The sequence below is a fragment of the Megalops cyprinoides genome, chromosome 16, assembly GCF_013368585.1.
Source record: "Megalops cyprinoides isolate fMegCyp1 chromosome 16, fMegCyp1.pri, whole genome shotgun sequence".
Classification (NCBI taxonomy): domain Eukaryota; kingdom Metazoa; phylum Chordata; class Actinopteri; order Elopiformes; family Megalopidae; genus Megalops; species Megalops cyprinoides.
Genome location: NC_050598.1, coordinates 32,724,052 through 32,749,051, shown reverse-complemented (window position 1 = coordinate 32,749,051; position 25,000 = coordinate 32,724,052). Strand labels below are relative to the sequence as shown.

Below are 25,000 nucleotides of genomic sequence, written 5' to 3'. Positions count from 1 at the left end.
GGCCCCCTGGCCCCCCGGCTAAAATCATCTACTTTGTTTTCACCCACGAATATTCATTAACAGCATCTCCCTTTCTCTCTGTCGTTCCCTCAGAGGTCAGTTCAACGCAGCTCAGGATGCCTTCCTGATATTAAATACATTCTATCCATAACGCCAAAATATGGTATAACTGGTAAAACAACAAAACATATGACCAGAGAAACACTAATAATGACGATAACTGAACTGAACTGAACTGACAGAACTAAAGACACTGATGGAGAACTAAAGAGCCCCCTACTCTGCGAATACTGGAAAAAGTTGCAATGCAAAATGCACCAAAAAAAGTGAAAATCGATTATTATATTGGTCTATTCAGCCATTTATCTGTTATTTGTCAGTGCTGCATCCAGTCTCTCTCTCACATCCCTCTCCCCTCCTCCCTGCAGTAGTAAGTCACCAAGCCAAGGTGTCTGAGAAGGACACAGAGGCTCTAAGCGTTTCCACTCGGAGAGGCAGACATCTCTATCCGTCACCCAGAGAAGCCGCTCGCTCCCCTTGATCTGTCAGCACTCAGTGACCCAGATCAAAGTCATAATCACAAAAAGCGGCCCTGGGTGGGCTGGGGTGGGAGGGAGGAGGCCCCCCCGAAACCCGGCTCAGACACCCTCCCCGCGTAAACACCGCACCGACCACGCCAAAGGCAGAGGCTCGGCCCACATTTCACCATCTCCCAAATTACAAGATAAAACTGACACGAAGACATCAGCACGCTTCCGTCTGAGGCCGTGAATGATAAATAAAGAGAATGACTGAGAAATAAAGTAATTAACGACAGCAGCAGAGAGGCGTGTGTGGTAAACATTTTTAAAATCTCTCTGCTTACGGCCAGGCACTGGTGCCGAGCGATCAGGGTCTGACTGTCAGTTCCCCCACCCCCTGAGCCCCTCACAGGTACACGCCTGTGCCCCAGCCGGGACAGGGACAGACTTTTGGGAGTGTGTCAGAATTGGCAGGTGTGTGAACCACCAGTCTGTTTTTTTCTGTGTCTGCTTCCTCTGACATCCATGAGCACCTTGACTGATTAAGCTTTTTCAGTCTCTGTCTTTCTATGGCTCTGTCTCTCTTTCCTTCAGTCTCCTCTTGGAGTAGTGGAGGATAACATGTTAACCAGATTCCCAGACTCATACACACAGGCAGGCGGGCAAAAAGCACACTGACACTGACAAACACACAAACACGCACAAACACACACAGGAGCATATACACACTCACTCATTTACTCTCTCTCTCTCACACACACACACAAACACACACACACACACAAACACACACACACACACACACACACACACACACACACGGCTTTGACTGACAGCATGAGCACAGGACTGAGCACTTGCTCCATCCTGCAGAAGAATGGTCCTTTGCAAAGCATGGAAATAACATCTCTCTTTTTTTCCTTCTCATAACACACGTATTGAAGCCTCTGTCTGTACCTCTAGATAGCCAAAGTGAATTGGTATTGCAGTGTAAGTTCATTTAATTTAGGTTTCTGCAATTAATTCAGCGGAATGTGGATGGACAGACAGACAGCATCCTGTTCAGACAGAGAGGTAAAAAGAATCCTTCCATCAGACCACTCACTTTAATTAAAAAATGCACTGAACTGTAAAAAGGTGACCACAATTTAATACTGCCACAAATACCAGCAGTGAACTTACAGTTTCATGTCATGTTGATGAATCCTAGACTTTACACACACACACACACACACACACACACACACACACACAGACACTCAACTGGACACACACAGACATACAATCATTTGCTGTGATCACAATAAAATTTTACTTGATACAAGCCTTTATGTTCTTAATGTCTTTATGCTCTTTAGGTTCAATGTCTCTGGCCATTGACAGTGCCAGTTTCAGTAACAGTGGGTAAATCTTCAAAATAACAGAAATGATGTGTTGGAAAATAAACCACCTCCAGTGATGGTAGAGGAAGCAACGAGATGTGATCGACTGCTCGACTGCTCGATCCAAGCTTAGAAATGGAACACCTTGCAGATAAATATAGAAATGCATCACATTAGCAATTAACCCAAGGGTACTAAAAGCCGAAGAAAATAATAGTGATTTATTAGTGAGGTATAAAGGTGAAAATTCCCACGGGCTCCCTCTAACATAGAGCCCTTGCAGAGCTCACTGCCTTTCCCTGTAAAGTGCGCGACACACCTGTTCTGCCTCGCAACGCAACACAGGCCAATAACACGCACCCACCCACCACCCCTCACCCCACCGGGAGTCTGTGCACGTTACTATGGCGAGGGGCTTTGTTCCAGAACATTCCCCTGCATAAACGCTCACCGCCACTGCGGTCGTGAGAGTCACTCTGTGTACCACTCGGTCAATCGGATAACAGGTTTGCTGGACCCCTCTGCTAAACACACAGCCTAACCACACCCCTCTGAAACGCCGGACGTCCCGCGCAGAAGAGGACCAAGCACGGAGGAGTTCACCCCACTCACCCCACAGCACCCCGTCCACTCTCCTCCTCACCAACAGGGGTGAATTCCTGCTAAAACCTCAGATACAACATTCCAGCCAGGACGTAACCATAGGATTGCCGTAGTGACCGGTGCTCATGAGGACTTCTGACATAATCCTGAAGGAAACGGTGATGCTTGCCTTGAGTGGGCAGAGACTGGGTCGGACAAAAAGGGCGAGGGTCCACACAGGGTAGAAAACAGGAATGAAAATGAATAGCTTTTTTGGATGGCATGAGAGTTTCAGTTTTACAACTGAATTATCTGCAGGTATTTGTGAATTTGTGTGTGTGTGTGTGTGTGATTTTTTATGAATGCTTATAATCATTTTGTTTGCATATTTAAGTGAAAATTGCTTTGGGAAAACTGTACATCAGCGTGATCATGCCAATAAAGCTTGTTTGAATTGAATCGAATTGAATTGAGAGAGACAGAGAAAGTGAGTGAGAAAGGGGGGAGTGAGAAAAAAGGGAGAGCCAAAAGTGAGAGTGTGTGTGTGTGAGAGAGAGAGAGAGAGAGAGAAAGGGAAAGAAAGTCATGTCCCAGGGAAGCACACCTCTATCCATCCCATTGATAAGAACATTACTTCACAAGGATATTCATCTCTGTAGGGGCTGTCAGAGGAACAGAGATTACTGCATCAGGTGTGCTCTGCTTACCTGTACCCACTGCAAAAGGGCTCCTGATCTGCCCCCCCCCCCCTTCAGACTCGCACAATGCCTGCGTCTGTCCTACTGCAAACTTCCTGTTTAACATCAGAGAGCGGAAGTGACACAATCTCATAAAACCTGTGACGGACAAAATTACCCAATCAGATGGAGCGCAGACAGCATGTGCTTCTGGAAAAGCACAGGTCTGCTAGGACTCACTGTCCAGGTACTTAGTTCCAGGTAAATAATCAAGGATAATAAAAAGGGCATTAGTATTGCAGCTCACTTCTCCCTCACAGTTCTGTATCTGTGGGCCAAACTGCCTCCATAAAACACGTCACTCAAACCCTGAAACAGGACACCACTGCAGGAAGACTCTGCTGTGCTTTATGAAAAATGAACACCACAACTTTTTCCACAAAAATTCTGACACCTCTGTCACCTAACAACAGGGATTACAGGGACTCCTTCGGCTGACACGCTGGAATAAGACAGAAATAATAGCAGTCATTATTCCTAAGACCATTGTAGAGGAGAGAAACATAATAATGATAAGACGAAGTGAACCGGCGCGTCCTCCAGCTGAAAGACAGTCTGACAGGGGAGGCGTGGCGCAGAAGCAGGCTGTCACCGGCCTGTTGTGGGGAGTCGCTGGTCTTACTGTCATTCCCCACTCAGGAGCACAATGCCCAAGCAGCCGAGGTGTCATTATTATTAAGCAGAAACACACGCCGTTTCAGCACGGCTGAGGGTGGGGGGGGTTTACCAACTGCTTCTCACCACGGCATTGTTTTACAATTACAACTTTCTGACACACACTCAAAACACGGTGCCGTTGCCGACAAGGTTGCATAGCTGCGATCTCTCCCTCTCCCTCTCCCTCTCCCTCTCTCTATCTCTCTCTCTGTCTCCCTCTCCCTCTCCTCAGAGGCTTCTCCTCAAAAGCAGCAATTAAGGTGAAGCTGAAGGAGGCTAGAACAAAAGTCACTTTTTTACTTTTAATGCGAATTTAACAGAAATAAATAGCTGTGTGATGCACGGTGTTGAATAAGCTTTTGCTGAAATGAATTAGCCTTGCTGTATGTAACGGCAGTCCGAGCAGCAGGAAGGGGCAGGCTGGAGGGTAACGTACCGGGTGACACGAGCCGTCACTCCCCCATTCCCCATGAGACGGTGTCGTCAAACACAGGGAATACGCACTCGTAGCACAAGCACTCAGAGAAGCATGCTTAGAGTGTCACACTTCCATCGCCACGTGTATGGGAGCCACCAGACGCTCGCCACGGGTGGACCCACAGGAGCCCGTCGCCGGGCCGACAGCTGAGCTGCCATGGCAGGTAGGCCTCGTCACAGTGGTGACCTCACAGCCGTGACCTCACCAGGTACTCACGTCCGTGACTGTTACAATCACTTTTTGTCGGGATTTAGGGATTTAAAATCCTCCAGATGAGGATCTCTCCAGCAAGGTCGCAAATCAATCATTTCACATAGGTGAGAGGACACGAGTCACATGATCAGCAGTGTCCAATCAGAAGCATCCTCACATTTTACCCCATTTCCATTGGCCAGTTCCCTCTGTGGGAGGGCCCTGGTCCTTCCCTCACTTTGCCCCTTACAGAGACTGAATCAGCAATAAATTAACATTACAAAAAAACATTATATTATATTATACATATATATATATATATATATATATATATATATATATATATATATATATATATATATACATATATACACAGAAAGTGAGCCTTCACTCACTCTCTTATTAATCACAGAATGATCACAGCATTTCACTCCTGAAATGACGTCTCCTCTCTAAGCTCTTTTTCCTTCTCACTCGTACACATTTAGTCTCCTACCGTTCGGTTCTCTGGTTCTGCCGGTCGGCATCTCGGCGCTTTGGCCTGCTACCCAGATGCTGTCATGGAGAGTGTCAGGCAGGTCCGGCAAACTCAGCCGTCACGTCGCCATGTCCCGCTAAATTAGGTTTAGATTAATGAAGCGTGTATTTACCAGCGGAGCGGGAGGTCAGCTCACAGAGCCACGGGGCTTTGCCTGGATTATTGCTTTCACGCTCGCTCGCCCCCGCGCCGGTTACCAGGGAGGCCTGCTTAGAAACACAGCGTTTCCAGCCTGTCAGCACTCGTCCAGACAGCTGACATATTCCCAAAGAAAAGGGACTCTTTTAATTAAAGTGCCCTACGAGAGGAATAATAAAGACCCACAGAGAGACTTCATCACAGTTATTTTTTTATTCAATGTTTTTTTTGGATAAGAATTCTGGGAAACACTGCATGACAGTGTTTCCAACCCAAGATCTTCTTTATTTGTACCATAACCACTACACCGTACCTGTACCAGAGGCACTTAGGAAAAAAAGCAGACAGGAGCACTGCATGTCTAAGGTGCAGACAGGAAAAAATGAGTGCAGCATTTTCCCAACTTTCATTTTTGAATCAGGCCTTGAACGGCTAACTGCACGGAGCTGATAATTACTACCGCCTGGGCTGGGAACCAGGGAGACAGAGAGAGGAAGAGAGGGAGAGAGGGAGAGAGAGGGAGAGAGGGAGAGAGAGAGGGAGAGGGAGGGAGAGAGAGAGAGGGAGAGGGAGGGAGAGAGAGAGAGGTAGAGAGAGGGAGAGGGAGGGAGAGAGGGGGAGAGAGAGGGAGAGGGAGGGAGAGAGAGAGGGGGAGAGGGAGGGAGAGAGAGAGAGGGAGAGGGAGGGAGAGAGAGAGAGGGAGAGGGAGGGAGAGAGAGGTAGAGAGAGGGAGAGGGAGGGAGAGAGGGGGAGAGAGGGGGAGAGGGAGACACTGCAGGTTTTTCACAGGTGAACTCTATCTCCATCTCTGGGAGTGAACGGCGGTCATAAAGAACACTGTGCTGACAGGGAAGGTCTGAGCGCGGGCGTTAAATCAGGCGGTGCAGAAGGCTGCCGTATGCAGCCGCTGATTTACAGGGCCCTCGAACCTGTGTCTTTTAAATCTGACCTTGCCTGTACACTGCCCCTGCCAGCCCACTTAGAGAACACAAGAAAAAAAAACATGCTAAGACTGACTTTCGGAATATGTCGATTTTTTGTAGAAACCATCCATTTGTTCACGGTATGGAAAGAGAATCCCACTCTTTAAGCACACAGGACTTGGTTTTTATATTCCCTTCCATTTCAAGGTCAGGCAATGAATAACCTGGTCATCTTTACACACCTGTGAGAGGATGAGAGTGAAATGTTAAAATAATGTCATAATCTAAACCAGCTCTCAGTCTCTCTCTCTCAAACATTCCCTTTGTCTTCATGTGGAAAACAGCTAAGTGTCCAGAACAGCGGCTCGACTGTATGGCCATCAGATAAAGGAGAGAGGTCACAGGTCGGTGAGATTTATCAGCATGACGCGTGGCCTCTCTGACTGTCGCTGTCTGGGGTACAACAATTAATCCCCGTCAGGACGATACTGGAGCAGCAGCGCTGGCCTGACACTCAGGCTCCGCTTAATCTCCCTCAGACATCTCCTCCAAATTCCCCTCTTTCAGCACGAGCTGCGCCAGCTGTACAACTGTAAGGTTTCACTCCCTCTCGTCTGAAGCCGTGGCATCGTCACACCTCCCCATGCCTGCAGCGGGAGAGAGACGTCAGCGGGAAGCGTGCGTGCTGGAAGTTATCTTAGGCAGGGATGGGGAACAGAAATGTCACCTGCGATTAGGGCTGGATTGCTCTTTGAAACGTCCCCTGCTAATGCACTCTGACTATGGTCACGTCCACTTCTGTACTGCAAGGAGTGGCTTTTCCCATAAACCGCAATGCTTTGGCACCGGAATCAAACTGCAGTGCCCCCCCTCACCCCCTCACCCCCTCGCCCCGTTAACCTGTCCTCCTCATCTCTGCGTGTGTGTCTTTATAAGCCTGTGTCTGTATTCACTGTCCTTTTGCGTGTGTGTGTGTGTGTGTGCGTCACATGACTTCTTTTATCACCCTTAATTTACACAGTGAGGTGTAGCAACAGCTGTGCCGTTTTAATGACAAATTCAATCTTCCTCCTTTAACAGCTCTGAGTGCAAATAATTAAAGTGCTTTATTTACCTTCCATGGGGCAGGCAGCTCCTCTGCCTCTCCTCTCTCTCACCCCCCCTCCCCCCTTCCTCCATCGCTCTCTGTCTCTCCTGCTACCCCCTCCTCTCCTCCCCCCCCCCCGGCTCTTTTCATTTAGGTTCTGAGCAGTGACATATTGATGTCACAAATAATAAATCATTCCAATCTGTTCCTTCTACGCCAACAAGGGCTTTAATCTTCATTTACGGCGTATGGCTCTGACAAAAGTCCGTTTGGCGGAAACGTCTGATAAAATACTCAATTACCATTTTTTTCTCCCTGGCTGCACAATCCAATTGTTGTCCTGATAAAAATACATAAATAAATAAATAAGCCTCTCCAGCAGGGCGAGATAAGGTGTGAATGATTGCCGGGAGCAAACGTCAAAGAGGTATGCGTGGAGTGCGATCTGGCTTCTCACAGGCAGTCATTACTCTATTAGGAGAGAGTGACAGAGCAAACACACACAGCACTCCCTCCTGACACGCAGAGAGCCGCGCTGCATCCGCTGCCAGGCAAACGGACTCTAATTGCTGCAGGCAGATCCTGGCTGGTCCAGCGGGCTCTGGAGGAAAAGCCCCATTACTTTTACTGGAGGTGGGGTGCCAGCTCCTGCACCTGGGTTTGCTTTTGGGGGACGGGGGGAGGCAATGAAAGTGAGAACCAGGAAGGCCAGGTCAAAGGTCGCCAGCAGTGTCCTATCGGAGGGGGAGGTCAAGGTTGAGAGCCCCGCACCAGCAGGTCACGTGTTTGACAGGCACAGATCAGGGGTCAGCGGTGGAGGACGGCTTCACCTGCCATTAACGCTGATAACGGCCTGCGAGCGGACAGGAGAGCAGAGCATCCAGCACAGATACAGAGAGACTAGAACGGGAGAGCAGAGCTGGTACAGCCAGCAGCAGCCCGGGATTCTGCATGCGCCAATATCGCGACCCACACTGAGAAACGACCGCCATTACGGCCGCTATCTGAGCTCCACCTCCGCGGCGTCCGCCAGAGCGGCGCAGGGTGTGAGGGAGAGAGGAGCTGGCTGAGTACACTACTTCATTCTGTCATGCCTGGAGAGAACAGGGGAAAAAAAACACACCACAGCTGAGAGAGGGATTAGATGCAATCTATATCCGCATAAATCATTGATTAAATGAATCATGAAATTAATATGTAAATTGTGTGTTTAACCTCTATTTATACACCTGTCTGTCACCGTCCCGTAAATTTCAAACTAATTGCGATTTCTCTGCACAGCACGAAGCAAGCTGAGAGAGAGGGAGAGAGAGAGAGCGCTGAAACTCTTGACATTTTTATTAACTTAAATGTTCGACTACATCAACGCAGTCATTAACAGCCGCTGTAGCAAAGCGGTGGAAGAAATGATATCGATGTGCCGTTTCAGCAGTTTTAATGCAGGCAGAGATAAGAGCCTTTCAGTGCCACCAGAGCCGAGCGCGTTTCGCAACGAGCGCAGGGACACACACACGCAGCGCTGTCCCGCTCAGCCCGAGAGCGCCATCTCGCTCTGCCCGAGAGTGCCGTCCCGCCGTGTCCCACTCAGCCCGAGAGCGCCGTCCCCCGCTCAGCCCGAGAGCGCCATCCCGCCGCGTCCCGCTCAGCCCGAGAGCGCCATTGCACTCTGCCCGAGAGTGCCGTCCCGCCGTGTCCCGCTCAGCCCGAGAGCGCCGTCCCGCCGCGTCCCGCTCAGCCCGAGAGCGCCGTCCCGCCGCGTCCCGCTCAGCCCGAGAGTGCCATCGCACTCTGCCCGAGAGTGCCGTCCCGCCGTGTCCCGCTCAGCCCGAGAGCGCCGTCCCGCCGCGTCCCGCTCAGCCCGAGAGCGCCGTCCCGCTGCGTCCCGCTCAGCCCGAGAGCGCCGCCCTGCTCAGCCCGAGAGCGCCGTCCCGCTCAGCCCGAGAGCGCCGTCCCGCCGTGTCCTGCTCAGCCCGAGAGCGCCGTCCTGCTCAGCCCGAGAGCGCCGTCCTGCTGCTCAGCCCGAGAGCGCCGTCCCGCTCAGCCCGAGAGCGCCGTCCCGCTCAGCACGAGAGCGCCGTCCCGCCGCGTCCCGCTCAGCCCGAGAGCGCCGTCCCGCTGTGTCCCGCTCAGCCCGAGAGCGCCGTCCCGCCGTGTCCTGCTCAGCCCGAGAGCGCCGTCCTGCTCAGCCCGAGAGCACCGTCCCGCCGTGTCCTGCTCAGCCCGAGAGCGCCGCGTCCCGCTCAGCCCGAGAGCGCCGTCCCGCCGTGTCCTGCTCAGCCCGAGAGCGCCGTGTCCCACTCAGCCCGAGAGCGCCGTCCCGCTCAGCCCGAGAGCGCCGTCCCGCCGTGTCCTGCTCAGCCCAGGAGCGCAGCGAGAAGCAGTCGCACAGAAACGCGCAGCAGAGAAACGCGGGAAAAGAGCCGTGACACTCCAGGAATTCCAGACGTGTCTCTGCTTTCTTTCACACGTCGTCTGGACGTGTGCACCTGACCAGAGATAAGGAAACCTTAATATGGTTGGAATTAACTCAGCCTTCTGCACACGGGATTCAGGGCCCCATGCGGGCATTCCACGAGAACCATTCTCTCATCTTCCCTTCTTCACAGTGTGCAAATGCCTCACACTCACATCTCCCCTCACACAAATATCCACAGAAGTAAATGTTTAAATAATGGGGGAAAGATCACAAAAGCACATGTATCCAGAGTTTATGCCTTCCGGGAGAACCCAGGAATGGCTCACACAATGTCAATTTTCTGGAAAGAGTTTGTTTTGGAAAGATTTAATATGATTGTCATGTGCCCTATGAAATCACAATGGGGTTAAGTGAAGAATAAAAGACTTATTAGAAACACCCCTGTACTGACAGTAGACTGTGACATCACAAAGACAAGGAAGGAAACCTGGCAACCTCGGGGGAGGAAGGGAGGGAGAGAGAGAGAGAGGGAGAGAGGGAGCGGGGGTGGGGTGGATGACAGCTCAAAGCTCCAGCCCCTGATGACATAAAGCTCAGGCAGGACAGCGAAGACGCTCAGATTTACAGCCCGGTGAAAAGTCGTCCCAGCCGGAGAGATCTTTCAATAAAAGCCAGGCCATCCATTACCCAGCATTCCCGGCTGCACAGAGGTGGGGCAGCACATCCATCAGAAGATCCAGCTACGAGGAACAGGAACCCAGACTGAAGCAGTGGGGGCACACACACACACACACACACACACACACACACACACCTATACACACACACACACACACACACACACACACACACACACACACACACACACACACACACACGCACACCTATACACACACACACACACACACACACACACACACACACACGCACACCTATACACACACACACACGCACACCTATACACACACACACACACACACACACTCACAGACACACACACCTATACACACACCTATACACACATACACACACATACACACACACACACACTCACAGACACACACACCTATACACACACACACACACACACACCTATACACACACACACCTACACACACACAGACACACACCTATACACACACAGACACACACCTATACACACACAGACACACACCTATACACACACAGACACACACCTATACACACACAGACACCCACCCACACCCACCCACACACATTCACACGCACGCACGCACGCACGCACTCACGCACGCATACACACACACACGCACACGCGGGACCTGCAGAGGGGACAGGTGAATGCAGCACCCCACCCCCACACCCCCCACACCCCCCATGACATGCGATACGCTCTCTGAGACAGAATGGCCGCTGGGGGAGAGACTGCGGTCATCACAGCTTCAAAGGACAGCAATAAAGCCTCCTTCTCCTTTCCTTGATTCACCTCATTTCATTTTAACCATCCGGAACCTTCCAGAGGGACATTCCGCTGTAATGATACCTCACAGAGCCGGGTCTCTCAGGAGAGCCCCCCCAACCCACATCACCACCCACATCACAGCCATGACCTCTCCCGCCCCACACCCCCCCACAACACTCTGAGCTTCAGTTACACAGTGAACAGTCTCATCCCTCAGCGACAGAAGCCAGGGGCTAAATCACAGGGGGGAGGACAGTCGAGCCCCTCCCCCAAAATTCTCAGGCTGCTCTGAACTCTGACTAGTGCTGAGACGTAGGGTGCATACGGGGCACACAGGTGACCGCAGCACCTCCGGGGCTGGAGCCCTCCCGCAGACGGCTGACGTGTGCCCCCTCCCGGATCTGCACACCCCGCTGACAACCTGCTGTCCTCTCAAACCCGCTGTCCTCTCAAACCTGCTGTCCTCTCAAACCCGCTGTCCTCTCAAACCCGGTGTCCTCTCAAACCTGCTGTCCTCTCAAACCCGCTGTCCTCTCAAACCCGCTGTCCTCTCAAACCCGCTCTCTTAATAAAGTATTTCTTATTCTTATTTGATCAATTTTTCTGATTACGTGGTTCACTGAACTCTAAACTGGACTCAACAGCAGCTGGCCCATTCTTACAAGACTTGTGTCATGGAAGGTGTTTTTGCCTTAATAAAAGGAGTATAGGAATTTATTTTATTCTGTAATACCTTAAACTTATATAAAACAATATATCTCAAGTTGATAACATTTCATATTAATACACATTTTTGAAGAGGCACAAATATATATAAAATATTTCTCACTCCTCCAACAACAAAGTGTCTGCAGCAGGTATCTCAGGAAGAGGTCACACCTACACCAGTGTTTACTTTTCAGCTCAACCAAACCAAGATGGGGAAGAAGCACAAACACGCTAACGTGCTCACACATGAGCCACTTCCCACCAAAAAACACACAAACACATTCCCACAAAAACTGCAAAATCATTCACACGCTCACATGAACACGAACACGCACGCACACATGTATATGCATACATGCACATACATACACACATCTTACTGAAGCGCGCTCAAACACGCACACAGGCAGACAGAGACAGATATTCATGCATCTGGTTTTGTTTTTTGGGGAAAATCAGACGTTTCTTTGGTAAATGTTCTTTTATTGGAAAAAAGGAGCAAAGGTGGCTTGTCTGGTCCTGAGTTAGAAAAGGGAAGGCCTACAACCCCCACAAAACACAGAAATAAATCAGAAGCCAGGCCTCCGAATTCCAGAGCAGTAATTATGAGCAGGCTGCTCAGGGCCTGCAGTTCCACACCTGCAGCTGTTTGGGCTGCGAGGATAAACCAGGCCCCTCTCTGCTACTGAAAACCCGCACCCTCACACCCACCCAACACCCCGCACACTCCCATCGACCCAACACCCCGCACACTCACACCCACACCCACCCCACACCCCGCACACTCACACCCACCCAACACCCCGCACACTCACACCCACCCAACACCCCGCACACTCACACCCACACCCACCCAACACCCCGCACACTCACACCCACCCAACACCCCGCACACTCACACCCACCCAACACCCCGCACACTCACACTCACACCCACCCAACACCCCGCACACTCACACCCACACCCACCCAACACCCCGCACACTCACACCCACCCAACACCCCGCACACTCACACCCAACCAACACCCCGCACACTCCCATCGACCCAACACCCCGCACACTCACACCCACCCAACACCCCGCACCCTCACACCGACCCAACACCCCGCACACTCCCATCGACCCAACACCCCACACACTCACACCCACCCAACACCCCGCACAATCACACCCACCCAACACCCCACACACTCATCCCCACCCAACACCCCGCACACTCACACCTAAACAACACCCCGAAAACTCACACCCACCCAACACTCCGCACACTCCCACCCACCCAACACCCCGCACACTCACACCCACCCAACACCCCGCACACTCACACCCACCCAACACCCCGCACACTCCCATCGACCCAACACCCCGCACACTCCCACCCACCCAACACCCCACACACTCCCATCGACCCAACACCCCGCACACTCCCACCCACCCAACACCCCGCACACTCACACCCACCCAACACCCCGAAAACTCACACCCACCCAACACCCCGCACACTCACACCGACCCAACACAGGAGCAGATATAAATGCACACAGATGTGCAGAAAAATAAACACATGTGCACACTACCACACTCAAACACACAAAAGTGCACTAACTTGAAATGTTACCATCAGAAATGTTTGTTAGCTTTTACAAACGGACAAAGGGACTATTAGAGGAGATTATCATTAAATGTACTGGTTAAAAGTCAGATATTTTTTGTCAAAAATGCAAATGTTGGTCCAGCCACTGTGTCAGTACTCTGGGCCTACCACTCCACTACTCCACTCCTACCACTACACCAACAGGCAGATGCTCCCACAGATCCCCATGGACCTGCTTTCTTTCCTTTATCCTTTTTTCCACTTTCTCTCCCTCCATCTGTCTCTGCACTTTCTGTCCCCCCCCCCCCCCCACACACACACACAGCATCACACACACACACACACACACACACACACCACTGCCGTGGAAACAGAGGACAGAGCAGGAGAGGTGAACAGGAGAACAGCGTTACCCTGCCTGGTGCACTCTGGTGCACTTACAGAGCTGTGTGTGTTTGCGTGTGTGTGTGTGTGTGTGCACGTGTCTGTGTGATCATGATCATTACATAAATACATCCTCCTAAAACTTAAATGTTGAAGTTCAAGGGGCTTTTTTCCTTCCCATTTTTCAGGTGAAGCTCCTTTTTATATTTTTTTCTATAATTAATACATATTTGTACACTGTGAGGCAATATCCACAGAGAGCTCTTATGACAGAGGTACTGCTGTGGTACAAACACTGTACTTGCACTGTCTTGGTGTGTGTTTGAAGCACAAGGTGTGACAGGGAGGGGGAGATGAGTGAGTCCATCAGCACATCTTCACCGAACTGCTCACTCCGACCCAATGGCTTCATTCCACAAATCGTGCCATTTTCAAAAACAGGGTCGTAGGAATGGGCGCCCCCCCCTACGCGGTGGCCTCCCCCCCGCCACCAACAGACTGCTGACGAGCGACCGAAACGCACCACCGCCCCAGGACAGCAGCTATCAAAACAGGGGGGGGGGGGGGGGGGCTAAACACGTAATAAAATATTAACCTGTATCAATGGGAAGCTGGTTAGAGTTTCACCAAACAGATCAGGTTCCCCCTTCTGACCGTTAAACTCTTTCCATCCCCCAACCTGCGGGACAATTCCCTGCCACAACTGCGAGGTTTCAGTTAGCAAGCTTTGAAGCAGCAAACAAAATGGCCATAATGATCTTTTAGGGGGTTCTAACCTACAAGGCACACACACACACTGACTTCTTCTAAAAAGTACTTTTGCCGATTTAAAAGTCACTTATAATTTTCCGCTCTTTGCTTCCTTCATATTCCCTTCCAAAGCCAAACCGTTTCAAACATCACTCCTAATTAGATGATTAGAGCTTGGAAGGGCAGGAGATAAGTCATTTGCATAATTCAATCATAAAAGTTAGAGATACATATTTCCATGTTCGTTTTTGGTTTGTATAATTATCTCGGCTGTCCTGGGGGCTGATATTAAGGTGATTAAACAATACTTCAACAGCGGCGCTATAGGCACACCAAAAATTAATTTTAGGAGACAATCAATTTTACTCCACATGACTGTAATAAGTTGAGCAGCACTGCAGATGTGTCATTAAGTGGAGGGAGGAGACTTCCCAAAGTCACAGTGACACCAGCTCTCAGTTTCTATCCTCTCCTGACTGCAGGGTCGTCTCTCGTCCCGCAAATAACGCGGGCTTCTCCCATCTGCCACATATGTTCTCTTCTGCAGCACAAAATCATACTAATGTGCATATACGCACACACACACACACACACACACACACACACACACACACGCAAGCACGTACACACACACACACACACATGCACACACACGCATGCACGTACACACGCACACACACACACGCATGCACGTACACACGCACACACACACACACACACACACACACACACACACACACACACACACACGCACACACACACGCACACACAATTGCACTCATGCACTACTGACTGGCACACAGCCAGCATGTTTTCCCTTGATGAGAGTCACCTGCGTGTGAGCGGTGTGTGCATGCTATAACGCATATTTTTTAGTGCTGCGTGCCATATGTGTATGTCCATGACTGTGTGCCAAGCATACGGATGTGTGTGCGTGTGTGTGCGCCAAGCACAAGAAGGTGTGTGTCTGTGTCTAACACATGAATGTGTGCATGTGTGTGAGTTTGTGTACCAAATCTGAATGAATCTGTGTGTGGATGAGAGTGAGTGCGTAACAGGTGTATATATTTGTGTGTATGTGAGATGCTGTGCTGGGCACTGTGTGTGTGTGTGTGTGTGTGTGTGTGTGTGTGTGTGTGTGTGTGTGTGTGTGTGCGTGCCCCGTGTTTGGTGTCCCCAGCTGCGCAGACGGGGAACGAAATATCACAGAAATATGCAGAGCGCTCTTAAGCTGCTTCAAGGGGAGCGATACGCCAATGCAAGAAACTACAGGACGTGTAGGGACTGGCATTCAATTCACTATTTATAGTGACAGCAGAGTGGGTAACATAAGTGCATGTTAGGCCCACTACAGACTCTCAGTGTGGCCATCAGACTCGCTGCATACCCAGCACAGCTATGCCACAGTCAGGCTGCTACACTCCACACGCAAATACACTGCAATTAGAGCTGCTGCAGACTGAAGGCTGCATGACTGCGTGCTGTCCCGATGAGGTGACGCAGACTCTGTGCACATATCAACACACACAGAACACATATACACAGCACACGCACACACAGCACACACATACACACAGCACACATACACCCAGCACACACACACACACACAGCACACACAGCACACACACACATATACACAGCACACGCACACACAGCACACACATACACACAGCACACACACACCCAGCACACACACACACACACAGCACACACAGCACACACACACATATACACAGCACACGCACACACAGCACACACACACACACACAGCACACACAGCACACGCAGCACACACAGCACACGCAGCACACGCACATACAGCACACACAGCACACACAGCACACACAGCACATACACACAGCACACACATACACACAGCACACACACACATTGCATTTACATCTCAATAATGTCCCCTGGCCTCCCATTCTAGACCTCGGCCCTGTTTCAGTCTGGTTTAAAAGCATCCAGATTGGCTCCGTGAAAAAGTCAACATGCCTTAAGAATTTAAACCCTGGGAAACTGTTTGGTTGGTCATACCAAGCATATTTATCATCCTTAGTAATGGCCATTGACTAAAATATCCTTTCAAATATCTATTGTTCCATAAAAAACTGATTAATCTTATCTTTAATGAGACGTATGCAGATATTAAACTGACCGTACAGAAAATTAAACATTGTATTTTCCAGTGAGGGTTCAGACATTATTTTATTTTTGTTCTTCAAAGGGAAATTAATACCAACCATCCACACAAAAGGACAAATAAATCCTACAGAATCTTTTATTTTTAAATAAAGAGGTGTTACAATTTGCAGTTTGAGCATCTAATCTTTTAAATGCACTTAGCTTTATAACACTCACTACAGCTGTTAGCACACACACCAGACAACAGAGGGGCATGAGCTTCCCGTTTAAATTATTGACTAGAAAAAGATGAAGTACGAAAAAAAAAAAATGTCACTTCTGTCAGACTGTCTACATTAGTTAATGATTAGGAGTTGTTTTGCCTAGAAACAAATGCATTGATGAGGGATAGTGCTTTTTGAACAAAGGCTTTTACAAACAGGCACTTCTCTCTCCTTCTTTAAAAACCTGAGACAGCTGTGACTCAAACCCAGGGCAACTCCATGCTGCCACTGGCCCTGTGGCTCTGAACGTTAGCGTAGCTCTGAACGTTAGCGTGGCTCTGACACCATCGTCCTCGCGGGCAGTGATTATCCTCCACAGCTCCTGTACACACTCCTCCATACTCTTTGCCCAGGGCCAGGAGTAGTTAAGTCTCTAATCCAATACAGGAGTGGGGAAGAAAGTGCACAGATGTTCATCTCTAATACAATTTCCATCCAATTTCCTAAGTGCAGAAGGTGCTTTACCATTGTGTTTAGCTTGCAAATTCTTTCAATAAATAATGAATGTGGTTAAAAAAAAAAAAAAAACAGAGATCAATGGTGAGCTGAGAAATCACGAAAGCAGTCCTTTGTGCTCGACCGTACTTCTGATTCGGGAACATCTCCCCCGCCCCACCCCTCAACTGATTCAGACGGGTTGTATATCACTTTTAACGATCCTGGTGAAATGCTTTCATGACCTGGTATCTCTGGTACTAAAGAGCGTATTCCAAGCCGTGACCCACAACCTATTCACTGTTAAAGAAGCAAGCAAACACTGTTCTTTTTCCTCTTCCATCACCTTGCCCCCTGTCTAACTAACCCCCATCCCTTATTCTTCTCTGTCTTTCTCCCTCTCTGACTCTCTCCCTGTTATGAAGCAGGACAGGTTTCAGTCTCTCTGACACGGGGGCTGATGGGTCATAAAGCTTTCGATCAGTTCTCCTACGCTCATAGCCAGAGCAACATCATTACCCTCCCACTGCTGCACACACACACACACACACACACACACACACACACACACACACACACACACACACACACACACACACACACACACACACACACACACACAGAGTCAGCACTACGTGAAGGGCAACCTTCCACACCTCCATCGGCTGGTAATTATTCACACTCCCCTCTGTCTCCTCCTGTCTCTCCATTCCTCCTCCTGCACCTCCTCCCTCCCTCTCCTTCCCTCTTCCTTTGACTCCACTCCAGTGTGTGAACAGGACTCATTCGGGACATCGCTGAACACACACCCTGCATCCAGGGATTGTGCCAGTCTAATGGCATGGCTGGGGGAGGTGAAGGGTTAATGTACAGATTCTGGACATGGGCTTAAGCGACAGACCCCACCACCTCTGTCCTCACTCTCTCTGCCGCTCTTTTTTCAGCCAGCTGCTCCTACCAGCACTCCAGCGAAGGCCAGACAAGACAAATTGACCATTCTAGATATGACCTCTGCCTCACCCCACCAAATCCCATCACACATACATACATACATACATACTCACTCTCTCACTCTCTCACTCTCTCACTCTCTCTCGTGAATGAGAAATCAATTGAAACTTTATACTATGAATACCTCACAAGTGAACAAACATCAGGCTAGTCCAGACCTCTATAGTCTCACCGTTATCACTCCAGCCAATCAAGAGGTATGTGTACCTGAGCTATGGCCAATCAGCAGATCCTTGTGCTTAAGCCAACCTCAGCTCAGGGCCATGATATATTGGGTTTTTAAAAGCATTAATAACCTTTTGCATTAATAAACCACATAGAACAAATTAACTGGTTTAAGGGTCACTATATATTAAGAACATACAATTTCAATTCTTGCAATCGGCTAAAATTACTAACGCAATTATTATTTTAATGTTCTGTCCATTTACACAAGTGTGTGTACTTTAACAATGGGCAGCCCTTGAATGTTTAATTCTTTGTTCCACTCAATGACATCAAAGATATAAAATGTGCCCCAGTCAATGCCATATCACACCATATTCAAACACAGCCCTATCAGAGTAATTCCAGTTAGGAAAGTTGTTTTGTGCTGAGGAAGTCACTTAGGCCTGGATGCAATAAACATTTGTTCTTAGCTTTAAATAAGAATGAGTCAATATGAGCATTTTTTCCACTCATTTTGCTACCCTCGCCAAACTATGTTTGTGCAGAAGAATGTAATGTTTGTATTTATTGTGAGTCAAAGTTAAAGAAAAATGTTGATTGAAACCAGGCCTTAATTTCAAAAGGAAGTAATCTAATGAAACAACGCACATTACATTACACTACTGTCATTTAACAGGCACTGTTATCCACAGAGACTTACAAAGTGATTCTGGTGCACATATGATATACATTCAAATGTGTCTAACAACTAAAATGCGAGTGCCCATGTTTCAAGCTATTGTCAGCTGTTTTCAAGTTTGTGAGCTCAGTTTCTCAAAAATATTGTTCTTTAACGCTGGTTTAGAAAGCTTGTTGTTCGCTTTGTTGTCATCATAACCCTCAACATCATATTACATGCTGTCAGTTGTGAAAAGATGTTTTCTTTTCTAGTGATTTTAACAAAGAGAAAGCCTCTATCTCCCATTGTCCTCTTCACAGAACGTGTTTTAATGCGGCCCATTGTTGCTCTAACCGGGCAGCAAAGCCTAAAGAAACGCTGCAATTATGAGAGAACTCAAAACTGAGCAGCAGCCCCGGCGCTTCGGTCTGAAAGGGCCGGGTAATGGGGTAAACAGGGACGGCCTCTTTAAACTTCTCTCTCCTCATTGACATTGCTGGCAGGGCTGGGGGAACACTAATGCATCTGTCATGATAACAAGCTAAGAATAACATCTAGACATCAAACCGAGCAGAGAATGCGGCTGAAGTGATTCATTCAGATCTGTCTGACTGATTTATTAAACACGCGGCAACATCTGCAGCCGCGCGGAGCCGCTGGGCGAGAATTAATTCAAGATCAATTCAGATGGAAAAGAAGACAACAAAAATCATAGGGAGATAAATCAAAGCACAATTTGCATACGGTTTCGCAATCAGGCTCATTTTGCAGAAATGCTAAAGCGTCCCTCCCAGGGAGACGGCTGGTTAATATCACGCCTCAGATATTCAGGAACACGATGTGACGATATTTGTGTTTCTGGGAACGTGCGTAAACGGCGACCACCGTGTGACCATGAAAGTCAGTGTTCATTTTGCTCGCGCGAGGCCCATTTGCGTGTACATTCACGTATAAATGGACCTAAGTGGTGAAATCAACTTAGTGTTAAAACAGTGGGAGAACCATCGGAAAGACTCGTTTTAATGGAAAGTCACCCGCGTATAGAGAGCACTCATTTATTCAGAGTATTTCATCCTCCATGGTATAAAACGTACTGCAAAATGCAGAAACCAAATACAGTGATCTCCATGAAGAACGTGCTCCAGCAACTTTTGCTCTTCCAACAGAATCTGACCACAGAAGTGATTTGACACTGCCAAGAGAAAGGCTTTGCAGAAATGTCGATTCAATTCCAAACTTTAAAACCTACAGGTCAGGCAACAAACGACCCCCTGTAGAGTTTTCTGCGACGCGCTTAATTAGACTTGACGGTCCGTTTCCTTTTGTACATAAACATTTAGTCATCTAAGACAAACTTCAGCAAATTCATTTATAGGGATAAATATATTCGTTTACATTTTCTAAATCGTACGATGACTCAAACATCTTATTTACCTCTTATTAAATGATCTTGGCCATTTTAAAATCATCTCAAGTAGTCGTAAGTAATTTAAAAGATCAGAGTGAATGTAGAATACTTTTACAGGCTGTGGAAAAAATCATGACAATTTAAAAGAAAAACGAGGATACACCTTGCTTTGAACTGAGCCTAATGTAACACTGTCATTGAGCTGCTCGCTATCACATTTCTTGTTTTTCAAACGAACAGTAAACTCAACTTACCTACTGCTGCTTTGTCAACATTTGACTCTTAAATTTCAAACATATCAAGTGATCTCGTGTTGCGTTTGAGAGCGTGATATTCGGTAAGGCGAGCCGCCGCACCTCGCTGGAACACGACGCTGGCGGAGGGGGTGCACTGTCCGGACGTGAAATGCTAACGACAACTTCATCCAGCTGGGATAATCGCACTGTACAAATACTGCTGCAGAAAACCACAATATACAGTTAAACATTTGGCCACATAACTTCGATGATTTGTAGAAGTATTTTTTTCTTTACTGGCGTATTTAAATAAATGAAATCACTCTTTAATAAGCGTGGCATACTTCGTTAGTCGGTGGCGAAGACGGATCTGTTTTCACACAGTTAGGCTCGTGAGTGTCTGACCCGACGGTTGGGAAAAATGACTTAAGATGCTACAACCTGCGGGATAACCAGTCTAGCACCCATTGCATCCATCTTATAAAACTGTCTTGATAACTTCTGATCAAGTGACAGAGACAGCACCAGGTCAAATATTTCTGTTAGCAGCTACAATTTGACTCTGCTTTATTCGACGGCAGCACTGGAGTGTAAACACAATGCTTTTTTCTTGATTCTAATTGTATTAAAAAAACAACCCTGCGACGGTCGAAATTGTTTTAGGATTATGTCTGACAATGAGAGTTGGTATAACGCCCTTTGACTTGTTTAAACTGTTGAAGATATGTGTAAAGTAAGTTCTGAAACTTTTTGTTTTTGCCCCCTTGGGGAAACGTTTTGTTCTCCTGTGTATCCGAGACGCATCTGTTTATGCTGAAACCGTGGGAAATCGTGCGCGCGTGTGAACAGGACAACAAAAAGAGGAACACCAAACGAAGTACAGCAGACGGGGGAATCTAACCTGGCGTTGGTGCAGTCGTTGTAGAGCGCCTCGAAGTCCTTTCGGCTGATGAGCTTGCAGCGATTCACCCCGGGCTGGATGGCCCCGAGCCCCCGCAGGATCCGGACCTGCTCCACGGTGCACACCACGGGGCATATATCCAGGCGCTTCAGCTTGGTGTAGACCGTGTGAAGCCCTCCGACCAGGTGCTTTAGAAAGAGATCGAAAACCTGCGGCAGGCAGATGAGTTCCTGACCGTCCATGCTGAACGAGGCCACCTTGACCCCGTGGACCTCCACCATTTTACACTCGTTGTTGACACTGGTGCCGTTCCCGGGGCCCCCGCCGCTGATGAAGGTGTTTATCATGCTGCTAGTTAGCCTCGTGGTCTCGGCCGGTCTGGAGTACAGGGGGTCCGAGCGAAACAGACCCCCGGACCCCGGAGTGGAGTTGGGCGACAGCACCGGTGGAGCAGCCGACACGGCCATTGTCACTTGTTTGTCTTCGCTTTCTCTGCACTCAGTCCCGCTCGCGCTTGCCTCTCTGCACTCCCTCGCTCGCGCTGTTTCCCATGCACACCAGATTGCACGCAACGGGCAACTATCTTGTTCTGAAGTGTCTGGGAGCAAAACTGAGCAGCGTTGCATTCACTGCTTTCCACCGGCCACCCCCTCCGCGGGTGAGAGTGGCACCTCTCTCCACCAATCAGAAAAACCGTGCCTTGGACGCAGGCATCTCTCTGGAGCGTTGAAACAGAGGGATGGCTCTGTAATGAGAGAGGCGCTTTTGCGGAAAGCTACGCGAACGTACGAACTTTCTACACACTTTGATACACATTTACAGTAATTTTCTTACATCCAATGGTAAAATGGTTTATAACATAAATATCAGAGCTCACTGAGGTGCCGTCTGTGGTCTGTGTATTTGTGCATATACTACAAGAAGTAAATGAAAGATGATGACTGGTTTGTTGAAGCAGTAGTGCTACTTGTATCAGTCGGCTGGTAATATTATTATTACTGTTATTGTTATTAGTAACATTATTAGCGTCGCCCTCTTGCTTTATGCTTAATAAGCCCGTATTGACCTGTCTCCATAGTGCGTTTTTGTGTCAGGGAGTTTAACCTTCTCCCAGGAGAGACCGCTATTCACATGTCTTCTCAGTTGATTAATGAGAATTTCTCTTCTTCTGCTTCCTTCACAAAACAAGTGTTTGGCAGTGCGCACCACGCTGCAAAGCGTTTCACCCTCCCGCACGCTGCGCCCGAGCGCAGGATTTCACTTCAAAGGCTCCGCGTCGAGCTGTCCTGGTTCGGTCATGCCGTTGGAATTCACTCGAACTATCCATGCAGCGTGTTTCTGTGTTTACTGTTCATTGTAATTCTCCTTGTGAGCCGTGATGCGAGCGAAAGCGGAGCAACGCGCTGTGTTCTTCCCCAAGTTCCACTCATCCGCGCCAGGCTCCGGGGCGCGGGCTTTGCCCCGTAAAAGTGCGAAACGTGTAAGCAGACGCACGATTCAAATTCACATTATTGCCCTTTCTCCGTCGTTATTTCAGAATTTGAGAACCATTTGGCCAGCAGACACAATTGTATTCAGGTATTTACAAGAATATTAACAGTAGAATCTCTTAATGATTTAATTGTGAGTAAACTGCCACAAAGAATTTCAAAGAGGAATCTTGATGACAAAGAAAAACATACTTTACTAAACAGGCGTGCAGCACGCGTACACTGTGCAGATGGACCAGCTGCAGCACCCTCCTGCCTCCCCGTGCGCGTCTTATTTGAAGATGTACAAGTCGATACTGTTGCCTTGCCTTGGAGCTTAGAAGTGTGACCGTTCCCGAGAGACAGGGGCGTGCAGGAAAACAACGGTAACAAGGATAAGCATTAGAATAGACAGTGACGCAAAATGGGAGACCTTCCAGTTATCAAAGCCTGATTCCCAAAAGCCAACCTGCTGCGCTGTGCAATAAATAATCGAAGCGCCAATACCACACTAATAGAAGATTAATATACAGATGCGTAAGCAACATTGCATCTTATTTAAACATTGATAGATGTGCTACCTAGGGCTTATTTCACAGACCATGCAGACACAACCGCTGTTTTAATTACCTACGCTTCCACTCGTAAATATGTGTAGCTGCACAACAGATAAACACCTAAATATATTTTAGGCCGACACAGATCCCCACGGATGATATTTGCGTGCATGACAGATTACACAGGAGATGAAGACAGTAGGTGTTCCTGCCTTCAGCTGCGTGTAGACTGTTAAACTGTCCTGCTCTCCGGCGGGTTCGTCTGAAGGAAGACATCATGTTCGCTGACAAGTGCTGCATTTTTAATGTCCGCGTGCGTCGGGCGCGGGGAGGCGCGTTTGCGCAGACACGGGGGGATCTCACCTTGCATCTGCACGACAGCGAGGAGGTGGCGATGTGCGTGCACGCGTGCGTATGTAATAGGCTACAATACAGTTTTAAAATAGTTATCATTAATACGCATCAGTTGTTCGCTCTCTCTCGACATTTGACTGGCAGCTCAAGGGCGCCTCCCTGCTGGCAAGACACGTGTGCAACAAGCAGCGTTTCACGCGCCTTGCCAGAGTAAGAGACAGAGACAGAACCCAGACCCGGTGAAACGCGCAACGGACTGACACTTCGGTAAGAAGCAGTAATGGATGCCCTTTCACGAGGACCTGAAAAGGAAGGCCATATAACTTTGGTAGCAGATGGCACAGAGGTAGTCTCTGTAACAGAGCTTTGACTGTGAGGGTTGTTGTAAGGTTATTTTAAGACTTATTTGGGCCTCATTCAGCCTAGTTTTGTAAGGTCACCAGTATCCAAGGAGAGTGGAGAGAGAGAGAGAGAGAGAGAGAGAGAGATGGCCTTATTTCTGATTTGCTTTATTAGCTCTCTCCAAGCAGGCTGCTGTAATTGTGATGTAAAATATTGCAATGACGGTAGACACAAAGCATAATCCCCTGCCCTACTGTAAAACGCTTTCATTAATGTGTGCATTACCACGAATCAATAACAATAATAAATTACTAGTGATTGCAGCTGAATAGTTTCCTAACTTTATTGTTGGCCTGATGTATATTTATTACTCTTACAGGATTTAAAATGAATATTGTGTCCCCTATATATGTGTGTGTGTATATATATATATATATATATATATATATATATATATATATATATATATATATATATACACACATATATCAGCAGTACTGTATTCAGGCCGTGACCTGT

The 25,000-nt window shown here is 48.5% G+C and overlaps 1 protein-coding gene across 2 annotated transcripts in view; it reads right to left on the bottom strand.

Moving 5' to 3' along the window:
* The window catches only part of LOC118791029 (dachshund homolog 2-like), an 84,466-nt gene extending 62,115 nt beyond the window's left edge, over positions 1-22,351 (bottom strand). For both annotated transcript variants that reach the window (XM_036548243.1, XM_036548244.1), the window contains exon 1: positions 21,760-22,351. In XM_036548243.1, the coding sequence (XP_036404136.1) occupies positions 21,760-22,226 (467 nt within the window). In that variant the 5' untranslated portion in view covers positions 22,227-22,351. The remainder of the gene's footprint in view (positions 1-21,759) is intronic.
* Between the last annotated feature and the right edge of the window lie 2,649 nt (positions 22,352-25,000).